Raw genomic sequence first — 27,738 nt, forward strand, 5'->3', positions numbered from 1 at the left:
AATACAGACTGACAGGAATACAGACAGACAGGAATACAGACAGACAGGAATACAGACAAACAGACAGGAATACAGACAAAAAGGAATACAGACAGATAGGAATACAGACAGACAGACAGACAGGAATACAGACAGACAGACAGACAGACAGACAGACAGGAATACAGACAGACAGAGAGACAGACAGACAGACAGACAGACAGATAGGAACACAGACAGACATATACAGATATATACAGAAACAGAAATGGAGACAGACAGATGAACAGAAATAAATCTAAAAGTTAGGAGGAACCCAAATGTAAAATCTTCTCTTTCTTTCTGTGTGTGTGTGTGTGTGTGTGTGTGTGTGTGTATTTAGCTATGGTAGAGTCTATGCAACGGCAGATCCCTACACTCACACGATCAGCCCGGCTGCTACATACAGCGTCGGCACAATGGTGAGTCCCTCCTCTATACACACACTCTACACACAGAGTACACACACTACACACACACTATACACACAGAGTACACACACTATACACACACTATACACACAGAGTACACACACTATATACACACACTATACACACACTATATACACACACTATACACACAGAATACACACACTATACACACAGAGTACACACACTATACACACACTATATACACACACTATACACACAGAGTACACACACTATACACACACTATACACACAGAGTACACACACTATACACACAGAGTACACACACTATACACACACTATATACACACACTATACACACAGAGTACACACACTATACACACACTATACACACAGACTACACACACTATAGACACAGAGTACACACACTATACGGACACTATATACACACACAATACACACAGAGTACACACACTATACACACACTATACACACAGAGTACACACACTATACACACAGAGTACACACACTATACACACAGAGTACACACACTATACACACAGAGTACACACACTATACACACAGAGTACACACAATACACACAGAGTACACACACTATACACACAGACTACACATACTATACACACAGACTACATACACTATACACACAGAGTACACACACTATACACACACTATACACACAGACTACATACACTATACACACAGAGTACACACACTATACACACAGACTACACATACTATACACACAGACTACATACACTATACACACAGAGTACACCCACTATACACACACTATACACACAGACTACACACACTATACACACACAGAATATATAGACACAAAATATTCACACAAAATACCCCCCCACACACAATAGACACTATATACACACAGAATACACACACAAACGCGCACATACACACACACACACACACACACACAATACACACACCACTGGGTCCTAAAGTCCATGACCAACAGTTGTTTTCACACTTCTACATCTTTTGCCAGAATCCAGATCAGAGTAAAATCACTATATATTATTTTACATTTTGTTTATAATTAACCAAGCACAGCCAGTCTATGGTGTATGTGCACAAGCACAGCCAGTCTATGGTGTATGTGCACAAGCACAGCCAGTCTATGGTATATGTGCACAAGCACAGCCAGTCTATGGTGTATGTGCACAAGCACAGCCAGTCTATGGTGTATGTGCACAAGCACAGCCAGTCTATGGTGTATGTGCACAAGCACAGCCAGTCTATGGTGTATGTGCACAAGCACAGCCAGTCTATGGTGTATGTGCACAAGCACAGCCAGTCTATGGTGTATGTGCACAAGCACAGCCAGTCTATGGTGTATGTGCACAAGCACAGCCAGTCTATGGTGTATGTGCACAAGCACAGCCAGTCTATGGTGTATGTGCACAAGCACAGCCAGTCTATGGTGTACGCGGAACTGAAATCATAAACGGTCAAAGGCTTTTATTTTAATTGTATTTTTCATGTGTCTCACAGTTGGGTTTATCAGCTCACAGCTAGACAACACGCCTGCAGTTCAGAGTCGAATCACTTTCTCACTAGCGCTCGTTTGGAGTCAGGCCGAGATCTTCTCGCTCACACACTCACACGACACCTCAGAAAGTCACCCAGGCAGGAAAACACACCCGGGTTCAGTTCATATCTGAACTCACACTAATGCATTTGCTTTATTACTCAACTGAACTGAGATGAATAAGAACTGAGACTAACGCTGTATTGTGAGAAATCAGAAGGAAAGTAAACTGAATCTGAATTTCCTGTTCACACTGTTCACTAATCCAAATGACTTTACACTCGTATTCAGTGTTGCTAAGACTATTATAATACGAATGGTGGTGGACTTTAATTTGAGACCCGAGTGTAAACAGACAGTGTACTGTAAGCAGCGTACTGATTCACTCTTAATGTGTGTGGGGGTGTCATGCTGTCTCTAACGCCCTCTAGTGGAGCTTTCTTTTATGGAATTACTCACAAAGCAGAATGCAGATGTTTCAAACACACACACACACACACACACACACACACACACACACACACACACACACACAGTCATCCAAATATTCCATATAATCCTTACACAGAGTGATACTGAGAGAAAATACACATGGTAAACACAAACCCAACAATCTCACACCTCACACACACACACACACACTCTCTCTCTCTCTCTCTCTCTCTCTCTCGCTCGTTCGCTCTCTCTCTCTTGCTGTGGTCCCTGTAACCTGTGTTCCATTTGAAAGGAAGCATGTGGACAGATCATTTGCTAAAAAAAAAAAACATTTAGCTGCCTATTTAAGTTGAACCGAATCACCGCTTTGACTTTGACACTTACTTCAGACATAAATCTAAGACAGCTGTTATGCTTTCTTCCAAAAAACAAACAAAAAAAACAACAACGCAGTCTTCCGAGGATGGGACGCAGGGACTGTCATCTCACGTGTCTGTTTTTAGCTAGCTTGTGCAGCATCGAACCTCTCCGCTGAAGCACCTTACGTTTGCAGTAAGCTGCTCTCCGTGTTCGAAAGCATTGAAATCAATGGCAGCATGATGAGGGATCATTAAACACAACATCAAAGATGAAAACAACGGGCCGAGAGTGAGGAGAGCTCTAGCAAGAGCTTAGCAAGAACGCCGAGCATGCCGCGGCATGCTGTGGGACGTACGAACACTTGCATCAGAGTAAAAGTGTGGAGTAGATTGACTGAACCGATTGGCACGTTCCTCCTAATAAATGAGCCGTGTTTTAGCATTGCGTCATGCTAACAAGCATTAGGAATCAGGGAAAGTGTTCCGCAGTGCAGCTGCTAGCTAAAAGCTTTCATTAATTATGACATTTCCTCGTCAAATCCTCCTTATTTGCTCAATTAAAACTTTGCTTGGAGCCATTTTTGTTTCCTTTCCTCTCTTCCTCTGAATTTCCTTCCACAAGAGTGTTTACACAAACAAGGCTGTACTTGTGTGTGTGTAAGAGTGTGTGTGAGCAAGAGGTTGAAGCTGATGTAGATGGAGAAATTTCCTGAGCAAAAGGAAAGAACACACCTAATTCTTTCATCATAATTGATTAACGTCTCTGAATGGGAACGCGGCGCTCCTTCACATTTAAAAAGACAGTAATTCGGTAATTAGCTCCTCCGAGGGCATGAAGATCTTTTTCTCCAGCGTGAAAAGAAAGTTCAGCAACTGGTTCTTTCACTCTAATGAAAGTTTGAAGTTCTTCTCAATTAGGGAAAGTGAGCCTTTGAAGGTTTTGAGACGTGGCCCGTGGAGAGAAGCGTAGCCCGAACTCCGACTGATGAGGATCACGACGTGTTAACGCCACTGGCAGTCAGGTTGGCACCTTTAGACCTACTTAAAAGAGAATATTAACAGGACGTCTCTTTGAAACGAGTGTTTCCTGAAGGAGAGGAAGATCTGTGTGGCTTCACGGTTCACTCCCACTTTAGATTAAGAGTGACTAATAATTATGAGGTGATTACGGAGAATTACCTTTCCAGCGTTACAGCTGGATTACAGCAGCAGGCTTTATGTAGGCTTCGCTCTCGACAAATGAAACAGAATGTCGTGTCTCTCTCAGGTGGGACTCTGATAACCCCTTCATCAGATTATGTTGAATGAAGGTGTAAAAACTTTCCATAGACTAAATAGATAAATAGACTTAATGCAAATAGACTTAATAATATGTTAACAGTGACTTTGACGTGAATATATTTTCACAAAACGACATTGGGATCCTTCTACATCTAAACTGGCTTTAGTATCAGTCTGTATAAATGAAACTTCGACAGCTGATATTATAGTGACTTATGTTTCTGGACACCTTCAATCTGAGCTCACGTCATCATCAAATTAGGGAAGAGCCTTTACACACTGAGTGAGTGACAGAACCATTCTGACGAGACGGTGATCATTGTTACCGTCTGGCTCATCGTTAAACTCTACACACTCATCGTCAAACTCTACACACTCATCGTTAAACTCTACACACTCATCGTTAAACTCTACACACCATCTATAAATGTTCCTCTCAGTGCGTCTACTAAACAGCAACTTTTCCTATTGCAGCATCTCAAAGTGTTTTATTCTTCTTACACCACAAGCATCGGCATGTCGTACGTTTGATCCATTTCCATGCAGCTGCACGACTCTCAGAGCTGCTGTTATAGAAAATGAATACAACTAACACCTTCTGACCAATCAGGATCCTATACTCGAAACACATTTAACACAAAGATAAAGGAAATCAGAATTAAATTCAGGAAATGTGAGTTCTGTTAAAAAAAGAATGGGTTATAAGAGTGTATGTGAAGTTTCTCTCTGCATCAGCATCAAAAAAAACAAACAACAACAAAAAAAACAAAATAAAATGTGCTTGTGACATTAAAATATATAACTAATAGTCCAATCAATACACAAGCACCTTCTTATAGTGAAACACACCACAGCCTTTTAAAAGTAAACTGTAGCTATGAATGGATCAGTCTTCCTGATCTGACTCTCTGCAGGAAGGAAAGGAGTGAGGAAGGAGAGGGAAGGCATCTCCGCCTCCATCTCTCTGACTGCCCCTTCTTTTTTTCATCTTTGATGTTGCAGGCTAGCCTCTGCCGAGGAGCGTACAGTCGCTTCACGCCCTACTAAAGCTGAGACAAACACACCGACCACGCTAAATTAAAGCGAGCGATCTCCTCGTGTCCGACAGCCGAAACGCCCGGCTCCCGATGGCCTCGTCACACCACCACACTCATGCCCTTCTCTGTCCCAACACACAAGAGTTACTCCTGTGTGTGTGTGTGTGTGGACACAGTATGATGTCACTGGTTATATTGGTTTACATCTGAACACAAACCCAGCCCTTACACTACTGTTTATCTCCTGACGGCTCGGTCTGATCTCTCACCGCCGCTGCTTAACTCTCATTTCAGGACAAAACACAAAGATAATGTTTCTCTTTTATTCTTTTGTTATGTGTCTTTAAAAAGTTTTGTCTATATATATACAGTATATCATCACTATGTTTAAAGAAAGTTTAAAGCAGTCAGCTATATCTACTAAAATGAAAGTATGTGTAATAATTAATTAATGATATTAAACATTAAATTGAAATGAAAAAAATTCAATCTTCAGGAAAAGATTAAAACTGAAAATTCTCAGCAAGGAAAATCTTATTCATCTAACATTCATGAAAGTGTAACAGAATAAAGTCTTTTTTTTTTTACATACTCATGAAGTGTAGATTCAGAAACCATCTGTGATTCTTCAGCTCTGTTACTGAACTAATAATAATTACATTACTTCGTCTCACCTATGATTTATCTACGTGTCGTTGTTCTGTGAAGACAAAGAGGATTTCCTGCAGTCTGTAACGTTCAGAAAACCTTCTGACAACGTAAAACCGTTCACTCTTCCATCAGCAACTTATTTATTTCATTTCAACATGAACCCTGCCTTTAACATTCAGATATGCACAAACAGTACATTTATAGCGTTTAGTTTAGAATAATCACTTTTGTAATGTTTTATTATATAAAACTAAAAATAGGGTATTAAGAGATTCGTCTATGCATTTTGTCTCGAAAAGTCAGGAAAACTGACAGACTCACATCTTAAAACCGTTAACTGGAACGTCTCCAATTCTGGGATGAAATCGTCTTGGCATCGGTGTTTATTTATTAACACATACACACACACACACACACACACACACACACACACCTACACACACACACACACACATATGTACAGTTACACTGCCAGTCCAACATTATTCAGTATCTGGAGGTCTGAAATACACTGAGGAGGTTTTCACACTGCTGTTCAGCCTGAAACTAAAAGAACTGTACAGTTTGTGTGAAGAATCAGTCGTGTGGAAGGTGTCATGTGGAGCAGGAAGTGCAGCATGATACTGAACACTTGGCCAGGATGTAAAGGAGTGTAGGCGGAGTGGGAGACAGTAGAAGGGAGGAGCTTTACTGCATGTAATAGCACCAATAAATAAACAACATATATACAGTAAATAACACGGTGACCAGACCGATGCTGAGGGGCTCTGGGAACCGTCGCTTGGATTCGGATTCAGTGTGAAAACCTCAGAAAATTAACAAACATACAACATGTTCTATCAAATTCCCAAATCTTTGAGCTTTTCAAAACCTAAAGCATTTAAACTGAACCGCTCTCATATTTAAATCTTCTGACTGGCAGTTTGTTAGGCTTAGTAATTATACTGTGTGTGTGTGTGTGTGTGTGTGTGTGTGTGTGTGTGTGTGTGTGTGTGTGTGTGTGTGTGTGAGTGTTTTATTATTTCAAACAGAAGAAAATGACATCCCCTAAAGAGGTTTAGTTTAGTTTTGGTCTGTGCGTCTTATTGCAGAAGCAGAACAGATTTTTACAATCTGTGTATATGATCATATATTTATACATGCCTAAGGGTCCTCATAAGTGTGTGTGTGTGTGTGTGTGTGTGTGTGTGTTGCTGACCTAATGCAGTTTAAGGTTTGATTAAAAAGGTTTCTTATACATCTGCCAAGGAAAGCACACAAACACACACACACACACACACACACACACACACACACACACCAAGCAAATCAATGTGAGTCCACACAACACACGGCTCCCAAAAGTCGCTCGACTCCTGATTTAATTAGGCATTAAATCTTAACGGGCTAATCAATGCAGTGAAGTGCTCAGTGTAGCAAAAATCCTGCGTCTGTGAAGCAGCAAATCTTCAAACGCTCTCTGCAGCAGAAGGAGACGTTCTGGACTAAAATAAACTAGCGTACGCTACGTAGATGTTACGCAATGCACCCTCGTCGACTTCCACTGAGTAAAAACCTGCTGTATTTGTGTTAAACAAACCTGATGGCAAGAACAATGTAGCACTTGGTGGTTGTTTTTTTTTTTTGCTGCTCTCACGTCTCTGACATGTGTGTCAGCTTACTGTTATTCAGCTAAGCACATAGCATGATAACTAGCTAGTCAAAGGAAGTTTCGACACCTCTGTCAAACACACTTTCTCTTTAACACTGTTTGACTGCTTTGGGATAAAAATGCATGTCTGTGCATTCTGGGTAAAATCCTGCTGTGTAGCGTATAATGATCTAGCAAAGTCACACAAAACCTCAAAATAAAGCAGTTCTCAGATCAGAGGAGTTCAACGAAGGTGCATTGAAGCTATATTGGAACCCAAATCAGTCAGTATAAATCAGCAGTAATATTAAATACTACATCAAAATGAGTTTAACTTCACTGCTTAGATCTCTTTTATTATTTTTTAAATAGTAAATAACAATTATTTTTTTTCTGATTTATATTTTCTATCATCTAGCTTTTTTTATCCAAGTTATTTACTGCACTGTTGCTTTACATAACTATTTTATTTGCCAGTTTTCAAAACAAAGGGCTCACATGAGCATCAGTTAGATATAGAGTCCAACACTGTTGTTTAAACACCGTCTACATCTCCAACACCACACCTTTAGACCGATCCTGAACACATCCGAGATTCTGATGAATAAAATAACACACGTCACTTCCTAAATCAACCTTTCACGATTCAGCGCCGTCGTCAATACATTTGATCGATTTCCAAATGAAATAAATCAGGAAACAAATAAAGTTCGATGTGTCTACAGTTTACTTTATAAGGAGGAAATTGCTGCAGTTTTGCGATTTTATTTAATAATATCATGATGATTTATTATTGAATTATTTATGAGTTCACTATTACTTCCAGTGTACATCACTAACACGCACACGTATTAACTCAAGGCAGCTGTTTATCTGTACCACGTCACTTCTCTTATTCGTCTGTGCAAACGAAGGCTGCTATGTTTCGAGTCATGAAAAAAAAAGGACAATAAACTGTATTCATGTTTTATTTTAATAATTTATCATTTCTAAACTTTAATTTAATTATGTATATTTTACTGTTTTTCTGTCCAATGAACCAGCAAACGGGTTTCGATTGTTTTTATCTTATTATTTTCAGGTATATATTAAAACTCTACGTATATATACATCTATATTTCGCAGCTATATATGACTCTGTTATTAAGTCTACATATCAGCACAGGTATAATGTATCTACTAATCAATTCCTATGTAGAAAATGTATAAACTCTGGGTCTATGGGAAAGTTTACGTTTATGTTTACGTCACTATTATCAAAGAAACTTCTGGAAAAAACCTTTTAAACAAGCCTGCATTTATAAATCATTACAGTTTGAGCTGGGAATTCTACAGGATTTGGCAAGTAGTGTAGAGTAGAAATTCTAATAATACCTTATAATACTTTATGAACTTCTGCACTGCCTTGATTTGTTTGTTTCATTCTTGGTTTTTGTTTTGTTTTTGTTTTTTTTTTGTTTTTTGTTTTTTTCCTTACTTACATTGTTCTTCTAATTTGTACTTATTTATTTATTTATTTATTTATGTTTCGAAATGAAGTAGGAATTTAAGAAAGGTTATATTTATTTATATTTATGTATTTTTAGATATCCAAAAAATATCTATTTTTCATTAACACTTGTAATATGTTATGATATCAGCTTATTTAGGGATACATGTTAGAGATATATAGTATTTTAAATAAAAATAATAATAATTTTAAAATTTAAATGTATGTATTTGTTTATTTTTATTCTATTTTTATTTTTTTTTATTTTTTTCTGTTTCTTTACTTCTGTAAAGCTGCTTTGAGACAGAGTGCAGGATTAAATGTGCTGTACAAATACATTAAATTGAACCGAATTGAATTTAAAATTAAAAAGAAAGAAAAAAAACACAAAGAATTCTTATGATTTATAAATACAAGCTTCAGAGAAAGTTTTTGGAAGAAATCCTTCTTGAAAAAGCAAAAATAAGGCGAGCAAAAAACCCATTGTGATGTGTATATAGAGTTCTGTGTACAGGCTGCATATCCTGCTGAGTCTATTAACAAATCTTTTATATGTCTCTATTTATCTTATTATGGAGGTATTTAAGTATTTTTGTTTCTCTTCTATTTTTGTTTTATCTGATTTACATGATTTTCATCTTGGTGTCATGTTTAAAATATACCTTTGTTTTCGATCAGTGATCTGAATATCAACACAATTCCACCTACTTTTGTTTTTACCTGAGAGCTGTGATTGATTTTCTTATCATATGGATGTTAAATTACGTATAAACCTCATGGATTTTGTTAATCTGAAGAGTGTGTGATGTTTCTACCGTATATGTCTCATATAAAGGTAAACTGGTTGGATTTAGTGTGTGAATAAAGAGGTAACAGGACAGTGTTAGTGTTTTATTAATGATGCTTTCACATAGGGGTTTTTGGCATGTTGTGTAATTCAGCAGTAAGATAAAAACATCTGTTCTGAAAATGAACACGTGTTACAAAAATATCTATTTAAAGGAATCAATGTTTTACACAAAATGTCACTAAAATGTTGTTTTCTACAAATATTACTGTTGAGAATACGCTTACAAGGAGTTACAAGGATCTTTGCTCCACACAAAATATTGCTTTAGAAGAAAATGACTTTAGATTCAAAAAAACACTTTACACAAGAAAAAAATATTTATATAGTAAATCACTTTACACAAAAAAAACACTTTACACAAGAAAAAACAATTTATATAGTAAATCACTTTATAAGAAACATTTTTGATATAGAAAATTGCTTTATAAACAAATGAAACATTTCATTTGTTTCTTTATTTTTTCTTATTTCTCTAGTTTTTAATTTTTATTTACCTTAGTTAATTATTTGTTAAATTTCTTCCTGGGTCTCTTTCTAATCTAGCTCTATTTCTTTCTTTTTTCTTTAATTATCTTATCTTCATTTCCTCTCACGAGGAAACAGTCAGTGAGCTGTTATGCTTTGAGAGATTTGTTTTTTTATCATAATTTATTTCATCACAGCTCCTGAGACTAGCACATTGTTTTTAGCTAATGCACAATTAGAGATATTCCTCATTTAAAGTTTTGATCAGATATTATAAGAAGTTAAAAACAGATTCTCAGCTTCACCTGATGTGTATTTTATTTTTCAGTAATATTGCGGAGAGAGAGAAAGACAGGAGGAGAGCAGAGCATCAGAGAGCAACAACCAGACATGATGAGAAACAAGAGACCAGAATGACCGAAAAGCAGATGGGTGTGAAAAAAAAAACAGAGCAAAAAAAAAAAAAAAAAGATGAAGATGAAAAAGCAGAAAGAGAGGACAGAGCCCGTTTTCATGAAGCGTTTTATTTTTCTATATTTTTGTTGATGCAGAAAAATGTGTTTAAGAGATATAAATATCCATGTATATATATATACACTAATAAATAGTGACGACGTCAGGAGAGAACAAGGGAGAGCGTTTGTCTCTGCCCACAGCATCCACGTGATCATGGATCAGACTCACAGCAAAGATCTCATGTGAATAATAATAATAATAATAATAATAATAATAATAATAATAATAATAATAATAATAATAATTTCCAGGTCCTGTTCCAGGACTTTTGATCAGTCCATTTCCTGTGCTGTGATGTCACTCTCTTCTGTGCTTTTATTCCTATAGCACGTCCTGGATGCAATGCCCTTTTTTCTGTTACACTGATCAGAGAAATCCTCAAAAATATTCTCAAAGTCCTTCTAGTTCTGCTTCGACAGTGTTTAGAGAAAAAACACGCACAACCAGAAGCTGAATCAACGTGGATTTGTGGAGCGTCCTGGCATTCTCTCTGGAACTCTTTCCAGTGAGCATTTCCACAGAGTGAGGAGGACATCTGTATGGAGATATCCTTACGGTATGGAGTTTCTTAACTGATCCTTTTTCTTCAACATGGATGGGCATTTCCTGCTGGGTCACATCTCCTCCTCCTCCTCCTCCTCCTCCTCCTTCTTCTTCTTCCTTCTTTTCAATGATCGAAGATCCTGAACTTCATGTTGCTGATGTCATGACTCTCTTCCTGTTTTCTAACCTCCTGTGGAAAATCTTAGAGGACTACAGAACTCACTCTGGGATCCAGCACTGTTTAACACACACTTGCCGACTTCCCCGTCCTCTATATAATCCAATATGTTTAAGTTTCTATACCAACTGCTCATTCATAGGGACATGTACAGCAACACTGCACATAATCTAAGACTAATTATGAATGCATATAAAAGCAGGTTGTTGTTAAATAAATAAATCTTCTAATCCTAGTTTTTTTGGTTGAGAAATTTATTTAACATTTACAGCAGGAGGAGTTTGGATTATTAGCTCACAGTCTCTTGACCATTCCACAAAGTTAAATCTTACTCTAAACAGATAAAACATGTGACGTGTCACTCATTAAATTATACATTGTGTTTGTTGGCAAATTGCTGTAAATAAAAGTGAAATAACACACACCAGACAAATCATGTGAGATGAATGCACTCAATCACATGGACAATTGCCAATCAGGCTCTTATGTGAGCTCATGTGTGTTGAAAAGGGCAGATGGCTGGTTCTTCTGTGGTTCAGCTGCCCTGAGCATTAGCATGACTGGTTTTATGTGTCTTGGAGGAACAATGGAGGTGTGTATGGAGGAACCATGGAGGTGTGTATGGAGGAACCATGGAGGTGTGGTTGGAGGTGTCATATGTTCGCCTTCCATCCTGTTGTAGCCTGTCATGTGATAGTGAAGAGCCAGAGGGCGGGATAACACGCTAGCCTCATAACTAAGCAAAAAAATAACCCAGATTTAGACTTGACGTTCAGATATGATGATTAATTAAATAAAGTCATAAATATGTAAATAAGAAAAAGCCTCAAATTCCTTAATGTGCCACACGACTCCTTGTCATCTGTGTAAGGAACTTAAACACAGGATACACACCTCAGTGTGACGTTAATGATACACAGTCTGATTTGTGAGGGGAACGAGATGAAAGTGTGTTAAAAACAGTGCTGGACCACAGAACTGGATAGTGTTCTTCATCGACACTGTAATCTTCTGAAGTGATGAGACTTTATTCTGCTGCTGTCGCTGTTTACTCTCTCGTTCAACAACCCAGGTACTTCCAGCAAGAAGCTAAGCTACAACATAGCTATAATGTCTTTCAATGATACGAACAAGCCCTGATTTTAATATTGTTATTATTATTAATATTATTCTATCTATTGCTACTAAGGACTTTTATTAAGTAGAATGTAAAAGTTTAAAATCTCATCTATACAATGCTTCCACGCAGTAACGTTCCACGACTGACTGTTATGACATTTTGTCATTTTTATCCAAAATAAATTGTATTAAAGCATTTATGGGGGGTTTGATAGATGTTAATGTTGGGGGGTGGGGGGTGGGGTGGAAGGAGTGGGGAGATTAACTGTTAAAAATTAGATTAGAGGATTTTTTTTGAAAACTGACATTTGTGTGTTTTGACTCTTTGAATGTGGAATATGTTAACATTTGCTGTGTGTGTGTGTGTGTGTGTGTGTGTGTGTGTGTGTGTGTGTGTGTGTGTGTGTGTGTGTGTGTGTGTGTGTGAGTGAGTGTGAAAAGGTGTGTACATTGTAATACCCTCCATATCTCATTCATGTACATTTTCATATACGTATAAACACACTGTATCTCAGAGAGAGAGAGAGAGAGAGAGAGAGAGAGAGAGAGAGAGAGAGAGAGAGAGAGAGATCAGCTGTAGTGTAATAAGTATAAATGTAATATATGCCTGGTTCACTGACCCTTTTACTCTTTATATCTAACAATTATTCAGATGTAAATTCTAATTACATTCCGATTAAATTAGACCATATACAGTACATACATATACACACACATATATATATGTATATTGTTTTGTATTTTTTCCTGAACATTGACATAGATATTGTCGTTTAGAGTAAATAAATATACACATAGCAGAAAAAATGAACATATAGAACAGTCAATGTTGATCATGCTTCCTTCAGTGAATTCTCAAGTTTAAACCTTTATTGGTTTAGTTAAATCAAACGTCGACAGTTTCTGTTTTTGTTCTGCAAAAAAACACGTCATGAATCTGAGAAGCAAACAAAAAGTCATGTTTTTTTTATTGTTTGCTTGTTTGTTTGTTTGCTATAAAATGATTAGCAATGTTCACGTAAAGAGCTGATTGTGATGAATCAGAAGGTGGTGATTAATTCATACAGCTGGAAATCACGGGTTTGTTCGTACAGGTGTGATCATTAATCATTGATTTTTGCTTATTATTTATTATTTATTTGATATGGTAACTTTTCTGTACTGTAACGTCAGTAATGTTGTTATTTTCAGCAGTACATGAGGTTATAATGTAAAGAAACAGAAACATCAGTCTTTCGGTCTGAAGGTTTTTTTTTTTCCAGATCGCTAACATATAGAACTGCGTGGGAATAATTGTGGTAAAATGAACAATGTGGCTTAATTTCTGACTCAATTCTATATTCATATTCAAACTCTCTGTATATGAACTAAAAAGAGTGTTTAATATTTATCCAGAATTTAAAATCCCCTTTAGTGAGTGTCCATGTTCAGATCAGCATATAATCTGAGAGAGAGAGAGAGAGAGAGAGAGAGAGAGAGAGAGAGAGAGAGAGAGAGAGAGAGAGAGAGACTGAGAGAGAGAGAGAGAGAGAGAGAGAGAGAGAGAGAGAGAGAGACTGAGAGATAGAGAGAGAGAGAGAGAGAGAGAGAGAGAGAGAGAGAGAGACTGAGAGAGAGAGACTGAGAGAGAGAGACAGAGAGAAAAAGAGAGAGGGAGAGAGACACACACTGAGAGAGAGAGAGAGAGAGAGAGAGAGAGAGAGAGAGAGAGAGAGAGAGAGAGACAGAGAGAGAGAGGGAGAGAGAGAGAGAAAGACACCGAGAAAGAGAGAGAGAGGAAGAGAGAGAGAGAGACAGAGAGAGAGAGAGAGAGAGAGAGAGAGAGAGAGAGAGAAAGACACTGAGAAAGAGAGAGAGGGATAGAGAGAGAGAGAGAGAGAGAGAGAGAGAGAGAGAGAGAGAGAGAGAGAGAGAGAGAGAGAGATAGAGAGAGAGAGAGAGAGAGAGAGAGAATGATTTTCCTTCTGGTTCTTCAGTGTACAGTCTGTTCTTTTGTATTTCTCGTAAATTCTGTAAATAACACTCCTTTTCTCTTTCTAAAGCTAAAGTTTATTTATAAGGATTTATAAAAAAAGAAAAAAGTCAATCTTTTGTAAATGTTCGTGTTAAATAAACAATTTTAAAATATGAAAAATGTAAATTGCTATATATTGAAATGTAATATTTCTTTTGTTTTTATTTTCAGCGTCTTTCCATCCTTGTTTTTTTGCCTCTGGTCTCTAAACTTTGTGTTCTTCTTCTTTATGTAACATAAAGATGTCTATTTATTAAGATGCATATTATTATTATTATTATTATTATTATTATTATTATTATTATTAAATAAGCTTGTCTACTTACTGCTCATGTGTGATATTATCTTTAATACTTTATACATGAATAATGTGTGATTTTATAAGGTTTCATATTTTGTAGTTTGAAAGGACTTTAATCTGGATTTGTTTTCTTTATTTGTCAAATTGTCTGACATTTGAAAAAAGAATATGTTTCTATTAAGCGTTTTTTTTTAAGATGTTAGAGACTTAAGAGAATCTCTTAATCACGTGGTATAGCCAACAATACGTGCAAAATCATAGCAAATATCCATCAATTTAATCGACAAGGATTTAGATCCTGTAAACAACGAAGAACTCAGGAGCGCCCTCTGCTGCCAGGAAAAGGAAATGACACCTCAGCCAACAAATTTATATTTAATTCACAAATCACGCTTGTCTTACACAGATAAGAAGAGCTACGTATACCTGAAGGAGATATTCTAAAAAAAATAAAAAAAATATGGTTTGTCTATTATATAATATTAACGGTTTTCATTGAATGGAAATTTTACAGTTTTGGAGTAAAATGACACACTGTGTCCAGCAGATGTCACCAAGATGTGGCATTACATGTATTTTCAATTAATTGTGTTCCTTTCATTAGCCTTGTTTTACAGTTTAAACGTTCGAATAAATTTACTACATATTACAGAAAAAAATAATAAGTTTTTAACACAAGTACAGCCACGTTGACTTGCTCCTATTAAGAATGAAAGTAGGCTGTTAATAAAGCTAATCTTCATACACCAGACAATTCAGTGACTCACATGTTCATTCATTCATTCATTCATTCATTCATTTTCTACCACTTATCCGAACTACCTCGGGTCACGGGGAGCCTGTGCCTATCTCAGGCGTCATCGGGCATCAAGGCAGGATACACCCTGGACGGAGTGCCAACCCATCACAGGGCACACACACACACACTCTCATTCACTCACACAATCACACACTACGGACAATTTTCCAGGAAACCCCCGAGGCACGGGAGAACATGCAAACTCCACACACACAAGGCGGAGGCGGGAATCGAACCCCGACCCTAGAGGTGTGTAATTTCATATAAAAGTGTTATATTATTCAGCTCTAACTTTTTACATTTTTTTTTAGTTTCAAATTTTATTTTCATTTACAAGAGTACATTATTAAAGCACGCTGTAGAAAAAAACAATAGTGATAACAGTGGTGTGCTGTCTTGTGATTATTCAGTGGCATAATGAGAATCTATGTACATTAATTATAAACGTAATTTTCAGATCTTCAGTATGAGAGGTTAGATGCAGTTGCTCTATTTCGCCACAAGAGGTCAGTAAGTACCGTGAATAATCACTTTTTCTTGCTGTCGTCGAAAAAGACTTTTCAAGGGCTAAACTCTGTATATATACACATATTATTAATAGAATTAATTAATTAATATAATTATTAATAATTAATAATATATTATTTGACGTTAAATAATAACATCTGTAAAAGTAGAAGACAAATGAAATCTCTATTTCTGTATTGTATTTCTGAACTGTATTTCATTTGTCTTCTACTTTTACAGATGTTAGGTTAGTTTTGTTTACATAAGTATATGCATGTATGACATGATCCAGATTTTAATTTTAATTTTTATAACTTTATGAGTTGTTAATATAAGGATTATTGATTAGTTATGATATATACAGGGTTTTTTATACTTTTCCTGAACTGGCACAAACGTGTATGGCTTTATTAAGAATAGTGTTGTCTCGTGCTCATGATTGCTTTCCTCTCCATTTTATCTGATCTCAAAATGCACATCATTTCCTCCCTGGGTGAATAAAGATTTAGATTTTTCAAATAGCTATGCTTTTTTTTGTAGGAACGTATTATATTTGCTTATTGCAAAGTCAGTCATGCATTTAAATCCTTTCCAACCAATGGTACTGTATATATTTATACAGAGAAACTAAAAGAATGGTAGAGTTAACAATCCTTGAAATAAATAAATAAATACATACATAAATAAATAAATGGAAAAAGAAAAGAGAACCAATGCATAAAGAGTAGGAAAAAAAACTGATTCAAGAAAAAAGTATAATGACGATTATTTACTCCTTCTTAGTCCATGATCTAGTGCAGGGGTCTCCAATCTTATCTGGAAAGGGCCGGTGTGGGTGCAGGTTTTCATTCCAACCAAGCAGAAGCCACACCAGAGTCTACTAAAAGCCAAGAACAGCTGATTAAACAGGTGGAATCAGGCCCTTTTCCGGATAAGATTGGAGACCCCTGATCTAGTGAACTAGAACTGATGTTCTCATTGATCAAGACTTTAAACCCACAGTAAGTCACTCTGCATCTGCCAAACTCCATAAATGTACATTGTTCTTCCTTATACTGTTTAGGGTGAAAACAGGACACTGGTCCATTCATCACCAGATCTCGAAGCGCTTGTCTTTTTTGGAAAGGCTCCTTATCAGTAATTCTGTTGTTGAAGAGTCTAAAGAAATAATAATAAAAACAAAATTAAAAATGAGCATTTAAATAAGGTTAGTCATTACAGATACCTCAGTTCCACAGATATCTCTAAATAAACTTTCTCTTATACTTTTTGGCCAGATGTGCATGTTGAATGTCTCATTCCAGATTTATTTCTCTTTGCTGTTATTATTAGCTACAATTTACTGCTTTTTACTAGATGTTGGATTGTGGTTGTGTGGATTCCTGTTCATTCAGCTATAAGAGCATAAGTGAGCTCAAACACAGATTTTGATGAGACTCAGTTTATCCCAATGGTGTTCAGTGGGGTTGAGTCAGAGTCATGGCTCTGTCCAGGATACTCAAGTTCTTCACTCCAACCTTAACCTCCACACCATGTCTTCATGGAGCTCTGTGCTTTGTACACAGGGTCATTGTCATGAACATGGTTTAGGCCTCTTAGTTCCAGTGAAAGGAAACTGTAAAACTACAGAACAGTGAACTACAGTGAACCCAATTAAACCGATCAGACAAATATATTATACTTGGTCATTTTTTTATTCAGGAAAATGTTCCGATATTATAAATCTGTCAGAGGTATTTAGTACCTACATAATTTCAAGATCAAATTAGAGTCCATCTGATTTCAGTCAATGAGACGACAATCAGGTCTCCTTGAATGTCCTATTTTATTTAATGAACAGAGATATATCAAAGTCTGATCAGACCAGAGGATCATTGCAAAAACAATGGATATTTCTGAGGCCTTCAGAAAAATAATTATTGTTGCTTATCAGGCTAAAAAAAGTTACAAAATCCTCTCTATAGAGTTTGGACTTATAGGGGAAGATTCTGGTAAATTCCCAGAAGTGTTCAACCAATAAAGATCACTCCAAAAGCAAGACATGTAACAGTCTTCTCTTAACAGTAACAGTCCTCTTAAAGGGGAACTTCTAAGCAACTAAAATCAAGGAGAAAGCCACTACTTTCCAAAAAGAACATTGCTACCATAAAGTTTGCTAAAGATCATGTGGACAAGCCAGAAGACTATTGGAAAAAAATTGTTTTAGATAATTAAAAAAAAAATGGAATGGCAAAGTCAATGTCCTGACTTTAATCCAAAAGAAAAATTGTGGAAGGACCTGAAGCAAGCAGTTCATATGAGGAAACCCACTAAAATCCGAGTGTTCTGTACTGAGGAATGGAATAAAATTTTTCTAAGCTGTTGTACAGAACTGATCAAAAGTTACCGGAAACTTTACTCACAGTTATTGCTGCACAAGGGCTTACAACAGATACCGAATACAAAGGTTCACTTCTGCATGTCACAGATCTGTAATGCTGGATAATTTTTCTCAATAATTAAATGAAGAAGTATAATTGTCACACCAGGGAGGAGAAAGACAGACCCAGATACAAGATAGCTTCAAATAAATAGGTTTAATAACTTAAAATACAAAGAACAGGAACGAAAACTACACAGGACAAAGGACGAGGGTACACTGACGATGATGTTGCCGATGGCAGCGCGGCACGGTTAAACAGACATGACAAAGAACATATAGGGAACAGGTGTGCAGAGATGGGGAGGAGTAAACAAAGACAGGACAGACATGTGACACAGAACATAAACAGAAGCACATGGCCAAAAGTTCGGACTGAACCGTAACAATAATATTGTTGGCTCATTTGTTTGAATGTGTTCATTTTGTTTAATTTCAGGACTTCTGATGATGTTTTGGGGTCACATTTATTTATAGGTTCACAAACATTCAAGCGACACTGTATGGGAGTGATGGTCAGGTCTCCACAATCTTTTTTCATTATATTGTATGTACTGCATTTATACAAAGAGCTAGTTCCAGTTCACTCATTTGATTTGGTCGAGTGGGGTTTCAAGAGAGATTACATTTCCTACAACCACACCAAAATATTCCACAAGCCGCTCCACTGTTTGTGCCACATAAAAATTCACTTCCTATTTTGAAACAATTACTATAGTAATGACCTCATCAATGGCATGGAAAACAATACTGATTAATCTATATTAATTTGTTGTTCATGGAACTGTTATATAAAAGCGATATCACACTCTCGATCATCCTGAATATTAGCATGGCTGGGATTTGGTTGTGTGCATGAGTATAATTGCCTTGTTGCTTAGAAATAGGTAAGAAAAAAATCACCCAGACCTACCGAACTGTCCGTATGTTATTGCTAGTGGAAACAGCCGTGTAGACTCTTTTTGCTAAACAATCGTCTATGTCATTGTGACTCAGGCTGAAGAAAAAAAACACGAGAATAAATTATGCATGATGTACAGTCCTACTGTTTTAGTTATCAGAGCTTAAATAAAAATTGTGTTCCTTATCAACTTTTGTAAACAAGTAACCTCAGGTGACCCCAACAAAAGCACAGCAGGTTCCAATATGTAGTCATTTTATCCCAAAAAAGGAAACCAAAATCCAGCCGTTTTGGAGAAATTTTGACCCACTGTTCTGTACAACAGTGCTTCTGTTCACTGATGTTGAAGAGCATTTATTTATACTCAGCTCCCTTTAAGATTCATGTGATGCACATTTCTGGGAAGAGGAAGATTTCACATGGATAGCCTTTGAGACGGTTGCCAAAAAATCCTAGCCACTATAGAAAGGTGAATTTCAAACTCTTTGAGGAACAAGTCATAAAATTAAGAACTGCAGCAACTGCTTCTCCGAGGTCCTTTCTTCTTGCCATGATGTGGACATACACCTGTGCTCCAGAACACCAAGTTTCTGCTTTGAATGATGTAGTCACATGTATTGACGATTAACTAATTTTGTAATGATGAACTACTAATTATTCTCTCACTGGATGTGCGAACCAGGAATAGGTATAGTATCTAATTTTCCCCACCTGGTTTAATGACCACATATTAAAATCTGTTTTTTCTTTTGTTGTTTGTTTATTTGTTTTCTTTGGTCAGTTGTGTGTGTGTGTAAAGAACCAGGACCAATTGTTTCTCAGTTCTTGTTGTCCAAGGTCTGGTTAAGGGCCTGATTGGTGTGCGGAAAAATGCTCCTCCTCATTATCTGTGTTGGCCATTAGGGAGCGGAAGTGCTGCACCTCCTGCTTGGCGCTGTTTCCAAACCAAGTTATGATGTTTCCCATCCAGAGGCTCGCAATATAGCAGGTGTAGAAGTTCCTTCAAGGGCAGTCTGAAGTCAAATATATTCAAATATCATTTTTTTTTTTTTTTTTTATTTATTTGAAAAGGACAATGCACATCAATCAACATTTTTTGTTTACACTCAAAATGTAAATGTGCCAGAATTAGCTGAAGAGCTATTTTTCATCTGCAGTCCCTTGGCAGGTCAACACAATATCATAATACAAAAATTAAATACATGAAAAACACAAAACAAATTAAAACACTAAATAGATAATAATAAATACAATACAAAAATGGAGAGTACCAAAGATAAAATAAGTTAACTATTGATGATTGCAATTTTGAGTGTTTTTAATCCATTTCTTGAGTTTAAATTTAAATGATGAATAGCTGGTGCTCTTTCTGAGTTCAGTAGGGAGACAATTCCAATAAATTGAAGCCCGTACTGAAAAGACTGTTTGACCAAACTTACTTCGCCTATACTGTATAACACAGTCTCCCCTGGTAGCTGCCCTGTTTGCCCTATTACTGTTATTCCTCAGTTTTATAAATTCACGCAGTGGTGGGGGTGCAAGCCCATGTAAGATTTTAAAAATGAGACAAGCATCTTGATAATGTGAGAAATTGTTAAAATTGAATAAGTTGTATTTAGTAATAATATTACAGTGGTGATGACTGATAGGTTTTTGATCTAATATTTTTAAGGTTTGCTTATAAAGGGTCTCAATTGGTTTTAGAGTTGTCATATTTGCTTGGGACCAGCTTGTGAAACAGTATGATATGTGAGAAAAAATCATGGCATGCATAAATAGTTTGGCTGCCTCTATTGTTATATATGGCCTAATGTATCTAAAGTTAGCCATATTATATCTGATGGTATTGGCCACTTTTTTTACATGCTTTTTAAAAGTTAAATTAGAGTCCAAAATAATACCAAGGTATTTAAAATTGGACACTTCCATGATTTTTTCTCCCTCTATAAAAACATCTGCCTGCTGTACATTTGTGGACCTCTTAGAAAAGAACATACAGACTGTTTTGTTAATGTTGAGATGCAGATCTGAGATTTTTAACCAGGCAGAAACATGCACCAATGCTTTGTTTAATTCAGTTGTTGCCTGTTGTTTGGTCTTAGTATGCAAATAAATAACCGTATCATCTGCATACATTTGTATATTAACAGATTGACAAACTGAAGGCAAGTCATTAATATACAGGCTAAACAAAATAGGGCCCAATACTGACCCCTGGGGTACACCAATATTACAGTCAAAGTATGAAGAATAAGAATTACCAATATGTACGCACTGTCTGTAAGGACTCTGCCCGGACTTTGGCCACGTGCATCTGTTTATGTTTCTCGTCACGTGTCTGCCCCGCCTTCGTCTGCTCCTCCCTGTCATCACACCTGATCCTTATTGTGTCATTGTCTTCTTGTATTTAACTGTGCCGCATTGCTTCGTGCAGCGCGGCATCTACTGTGATTTGTCCTGTCTAGTCTGCGTCCTGTTTCATGTTTTCAGTTATTAAACCCTATATTGATTTATGCTATCCTGCGTTTGGGTCCGCTCTGTTTCCCGTCGTTACACAGATATTTCATTTATTTTAAAAATTGGTTTAGTTTTATCAATAGGGATAAATGGTATAGTTTCAGTTGGGATACTTTGAACCAGCTCCCTGACTGAATTTATAAAAAAAATCATTAAATATACTTGCTATCATATCAGTATCTTGGGTCAGGATTCCATTCACTTTGAGTTCAGGTAAAATTATCCTTTGTTCTTTATTCCTACCAGTTAATTTATTAAGATTTCTCCAAATAAGTTTTCCATTTCCATGAGCTTCCTTGATAGTTGTAATAAAAAATTCAGCCTTAGACTTTCTTAAATTCCTTAATACCTTATTTCGGAGAGTTGTGAAGGTAAGCCGGTCGCTACTATGTCCTGATTTTAAAGCCCTCTTTAGAGTCTCTCTCTTTCATTTGTTGCCAGAGCCTATCATTTAGCCATGGTAAGGTGATCTTCTTTCCATGATTACATTTCACCTTTCTTATGAAGGCTGCTCTTTTCTCAGTGATAGTCGAAAAAAAAAAAAAAAAAAAAAAGCTGGTAAAGATGCTGTCTGACCATGGTGTAAATGTGACGGGCCCACAACAGGTCCTATAAGATTTGAACACCAAGGTAACAGAACCTTTCCACTCTCTCCACTGGGGTTCTGTTGAAGTTAGCCGATAGTTCTTTCCATGCTCTGTGCTAAAGTCGACTATCAACTTGTTTTCCAATTGTCTAATCTAGGCTGTCTCATTGTTGTCAGCAGGGGGCTCTGAGGGTCTCCATTGCTGAGGGTGAGGGTAAATTTCAGTTTATACTAATAGCCATCTGCATATTATATTCTTAGTACATATATATTCATCTGTATATTATGTTCATAGTACATATATATTCATCTGTATATTATGCTCATAGTACATACATTGTCTATAGCACATACAATTCTGTAAATTTCAGTTTATACTAATAGCCATCGGCATATTATATTTTTAGTACATATATAGTCATCTGTATATTATGTTCATATCACATATATATTCACCTGTATATTATATTCATAGTACATACACATCTGTAAATTACTGTTTATAGCAATAGCCATATTTTGTTACATCCTTCTGTAAATTTCAGTTATAATTGTAGTCATCTGTATATTATGTTCATAGTTCACGCACATCTGTAAATTACTTCCATATTACCACTTTATTTAACTTATCTAAATCTTGTAAAAACTGTATATCCTGCACTTACTGCTATTGCACTCTGGTTAGACCTAAACTGCATTTCGTTGCCTTGTACTTATACATGTGTAATGACAATAAAGTTGAATCTAATCTAATCTAATCTGATCTAAAACATATTTGCCCATTCTTATTGATTGTGTTTAACCACTCAGGAAATTGACAGAGGGACCTACTTTTTGGTCAATATAGAGGCGATAATAGAGTTAAATGCTGACCTGTAGCAGACAAACAGAATTTTAACATAATTAAAACTCATTCTGTTCAGGTGACTTTGTGTGGTGTGAGATGGCATCATCCGTCAATCTGCTTGAACAGTGTGCAAAATGTAATGGTTTCTGAGTGTCAGGTAGTGACCTGATGATAAAGTCCCTTACCAGCCTTTTAAAGCACTTCACACATGAGGTCAGGGCTGCAGGGCAGTAGTCTTTGAGGCAGGGAGGTTGGGGTCTTTTCAGTACAGGAACAATAATGACTTTTAAACAGACATGGGGATTACTTAATGTTTCACAGAGAAATTACATATCTTCGTGCTAGTTGGTCAGAGCAGGCTTTGAGGACCCAAACTGTAATGCTGTCTAGTCATGCCACCTTACCGGTGTTCACTTTACTGAAGGCTTTCTCGTGGCATGCTCCGAAATGATGAATGCAACATCATCTGAGCTTGCACCGGTAGCAGCATCAAATGTTGGCATCACTAGCACTGTAATCAGGGTAAAAGTTGTTCGGCTCAACTGAGCCATCTACGCTCATCATTCTGGTGTTTGGTTGTTTATAGGCCGTTATTGTCCTTTATCGCCATTTTCCATGTCATCCGCTCCAACGGTCACTCTGTTGGAACTATGGAACTAATTTAGGTGTGCTTCTCCATCTTCACCACACTGCTCACATAGTACCAAGCAGCTTTCGAGTTGATCATGTTTCTGGAAGCCAGCCCTGTGTTGTAGGCAGCTGTGGGCGAGAGATAATAATAATAATAACTTTTATTTTCTATAGCGCCTTTAAAAGAACATCTCAAAGCGCTTTACAAAAGCAAAATAAAATCAACAAAATTACACACATAATATAATTAAAATTAAAGCAACAAAAATAGACAATAAAATAAGCACTATGTAAAATTACAATTAGTCAAATTAAAAGCTACCCTAAAAAAATAAGTTTTAAGCAGAGATTTAAAAGTGCCAAGAGATGTTGCTTGCCTTATCTCAGTTGGTAGTGAATTCCACAGTTTTGGAGCTAGTGAAGAGAAGGCCCTATCTCCCATCGAATTTTAAACGAGTTAAAGGAACAGTTAAAAGACCAGTTTCAGAAGAACGAAGATTGTGAGATGGAATATAAGGAATTAAAAGATCAGCCAAATATTGAGGAGCTAACCCGTGTAAGGCCTTGTAGGTAAGCATCAGGATCTTAAAATCAACTCTAAACCTAACAGGGAGCCAGTGCAAGGACTCCAAAACGGGAGTAATGTGATCTTTTAACTTTGTTCTAGTAAGTATTCTTGCCGCCAAATTTTGCACTACCTGTAATTTATTTAAGGTAGCTTTAGACACCCCAGCTAACAAGGCATTGCAGTAATTCATTCATTCATTCATCTTCTACCGCTTATCCGAGCATTGCAGTAATCGATACGGGAAAACACAAAAGTGTTGATCAGTCTCTCAGCAACAGAAAATGACAGAATTGGACGCAATCTGCAATCTATTTCGGAGCTGGAAGAACGAAGTTTTAACCGTATTTTGGATATGTGGCTCAAACGTTAAATTGGCATCAAAAATTACCCCTAGATTCCTCAATTTTGTTTGAAACTCCACATTTGAACCATCAAGAGTTAGCTTGACTGACCCAGCTTTGCATAGCTGGTGAGGTGTGCCAACAAGTATAATTTCAGTCTTTTCACTGTTAAGACAAAGAAAATTGTCTGTCATCCATTCTTTCATCTTAGAAATACATTCAGAAAGGAAATCAACAGGCACAGTTTCATTAGGTTTAAAATGAATATAGATCTGCGTATCATCTGCGTAAAAATGAAATTTTAGACCAAGTGATCTCAAAAGCTGGCCAAGAGGAAAAACATAAATATTAAAAAGCAGAGGGCCCAAGATTGATCCCTGAGGTACCCCGGATTGAACAACGTTAACCTCCGAATTAGATCCACCCATGGCAACAAACTGCTTCCGATCTTTGAAGTAGGACTTAAACCAATTTAAAACAGTATCAGAGACACCAAAAAAAGTTTCAAGACGAGAAATTAAAACTGAATGATCAACAGTGTCAAATGCGGCACTGAGATCAAGAAGGATCAAAACTGAAAGACAGCCAGAGTCTGAGGCAGTTAACAAGTCATTTGTAACCCTGACCAGGGCGGTATCTGTACTATGGAATTTACGAAAGCCTGATTGCAAAGGCTCAAAGAGATTGTTCTCAGTTAAATGAGAAATTAACTGAGTAGCAACAACTCGCTCCAAAAGTTTAGTAAGAAAAGAGAGATTAGATATAGGACGGAAATTAGCAAGGTTCTCATAGTCTATATTTGTCTTTTTAGGTACCGGGGTGATCGCAGCCATTTTAAAAGCTGTTTTGACAACTCCAGTACACAGAGAGTCATTTATAATGCTCAAAACAATGGGGCCCAGAGAAGTAAAACATGACTGAAACAAACCAGTGGGTATGGGATCTAGTAAAGAAGTGGCTGCTTTCATTTTAGAAACCTCTACAGAAAGACAATGCGTGTCAAGTGTAGAAAATGTTGAAAACATAGAACCAGAATAACAAGGAGTAAAAACAACAGAAGAAGACTATCAGCATTCAGAGAGATAGAGTCGGGGGAAGAACCCAAATGCAGGCCAATGTTCAAAAGAGAGCTTTTAATGAGTTAAGGAGTTCAGTGGAAAAGGATAGCAGGCAAAGGAGAACACTCAACCTCATGCACAGACAATTGTAAAAGGTGTCACGAGCACAGGAGCAGGAACTAGTCCGTGGGAGTACAGTTTTTTTGACCCAGAACAAAAGTCATCCACTCACAGGAAATAATAGTAATCCAATAACAAGGGGAAAAAATATAATAATACACAAACGAAAAATAGAATCCAAACAGGGAGAAAATAAATAATCCACTGGAACGGAAAAGAGAAAAGTTCGTGCAAAAACGGAGTCCTAAAAATAAACTCCAACTGGCTGGAAAAACACCGGAGCGCAAAAAGGGGAAAAAGAAAATCCAACCTGGCAACCACACTCGGAGCCGACAACACAGGCAAACTTCAGACAGGAGGCAACAGGATGACTCACAGACCGCGACGTACTGAAGAGAGATCATCTGGCAACAGTCCAGCATGAACGGCGTGCTTAAATAGTGCTGCCGAGTATAAAAGTCAGGCGACTAGGGAATGACGTCACAAGTGCGCGCCGCGAACGGAAAAAACAAAGGAGTACGCTGACAGTACCCCTCCCTCCACGGGGCGTCTCACGACCAGCGCACAGGACTGGACAGGTTTCAGCCTGGAAACGTGGAAAGTCGGGTGGATGCGTAACACCCTGGGGAGCTTGAGCCGGACCGCAGCCGGGTTGATAACCTTGACAATGGGGAACGGGCCAACGAAACGGGGAGCCAGCTTCCTGCATGCCAGCTTCAAAGGGAGATCCTTGGTGGAAAGCCACACTCGTTGTCCGACACGGTAAGGAGGAGCAGGGCGGCGCCTGCGGTTGGCCCAGCGAGCGTAGCTCTGGGAAGATTTCAGCAAGGTGAGGCGAGCACTCCTCCAGACTCGACGACAGCGCCTCACGAGGGCCAAGGCTGAAGGAACTGAGGCTTCTAGCTCCTGAGTAGAGAACAATGGGGGTTGATAGCCATAGGCAGCCTGAAAAGGGGACAGACCCGTGGCAGCAGAGGGCAGAGAATTATGGGCATACTCGACCCATACCAAGTTGGAGGCCCAGGACGAATGATCCTCGGCACAGAGGAGGCGGAGACCCGTCTCTAGCTCCTGGTTGAGCCGTTCCGTCTGCCCATTGGACTGGGGGTGAAACCCAGAGGAGAGGCTAATGGAGACGCCCAGGAGCTGGCAAAATTCCTTCCAGAAATTGGAGGTAAACTGGGGTCCCCTGTCGGAGACTATATTCCGGGGAATGAAATGGAGTCGGAAAACGTGCTGAAGGAGAAGCAAAGCCGTTTCTTTGGCAGAAGGAAGCTTGGTCAGGGGAACAAAATGGACGAGCTTGGAGAAGCGATCGACCACAGTGAGAATAGTGGAGTAGCCATCGGAAAGAGGGAGGCCGGAGACGAAATCCAGCGAAATATGTGACCAAGGTCTGTAAGGGATCGGCAGAGGCCGAAGGAGACCGGATGGGAGAGATCGGGAACACTTGTGTTGCGCACATACTGGACAGGCCGCGAGAAAGTCCCGAGCGTCACGTCTGAGCGAGGGCCACCAGAAAGGAGAACAGACAGGGTCCGAGGGAAACCGGGGTGACAGAAGAGCCGGGAATTGTGACACCACTGGAGAACTT

At 37.7% G+C, this 27,738-nt stretch overlaps 1 protein-coding gene across 5 annotated transcripts in view; it reads left to right on the forward strand.

Annotated features, from left to right (window-relative positions):
* Positions 1-12,672, forward strand: part of LOC132842595 (RNA binding protein fox-1 homolog 3-like) — a 188,178-nt gene extending 175,506 nt beyond the window's left edge. For 4 of the 5 annotated variants that reach the window (XM_060865337.1, XM_060865338.1, XM_060865341.1 and 1 more), the window contains 2 exons: positions 362-440; positions 5,061-5,291. In XM_060865337.1, the coding sequence (XP_060721320.1) occupies positions 362-440; positions 5,061-5,105 (124 nt within the window). In that variant the 3' untranslated portion in view covers positions 5,106-5,291. Of the gene's footprint in view, positions 1-361; positions 441-5,060; positions 5,292-10,508 lie in introns of those variants that run through there. The other variant, XM_060865339.1, reaches the window with a different exon arrangement.
* Positions 12,673-27,738: the final 15,066 nt, after the last annotated feature.

Source organism: Tachysurus vachellii, chromosome 3 (assembly GCF_030014155.1).
Source record: "Tachysurus vachellii isolate PV-2020 chromosome 3, HZAU_Pvac_v1, whole genome shotgun sequence".
NCBI lineage: Eukaryota > Metazoa > Chordata > Actinopteri > Siluriformes > Bagridae > Tachysurus > Tachysurus vachellii.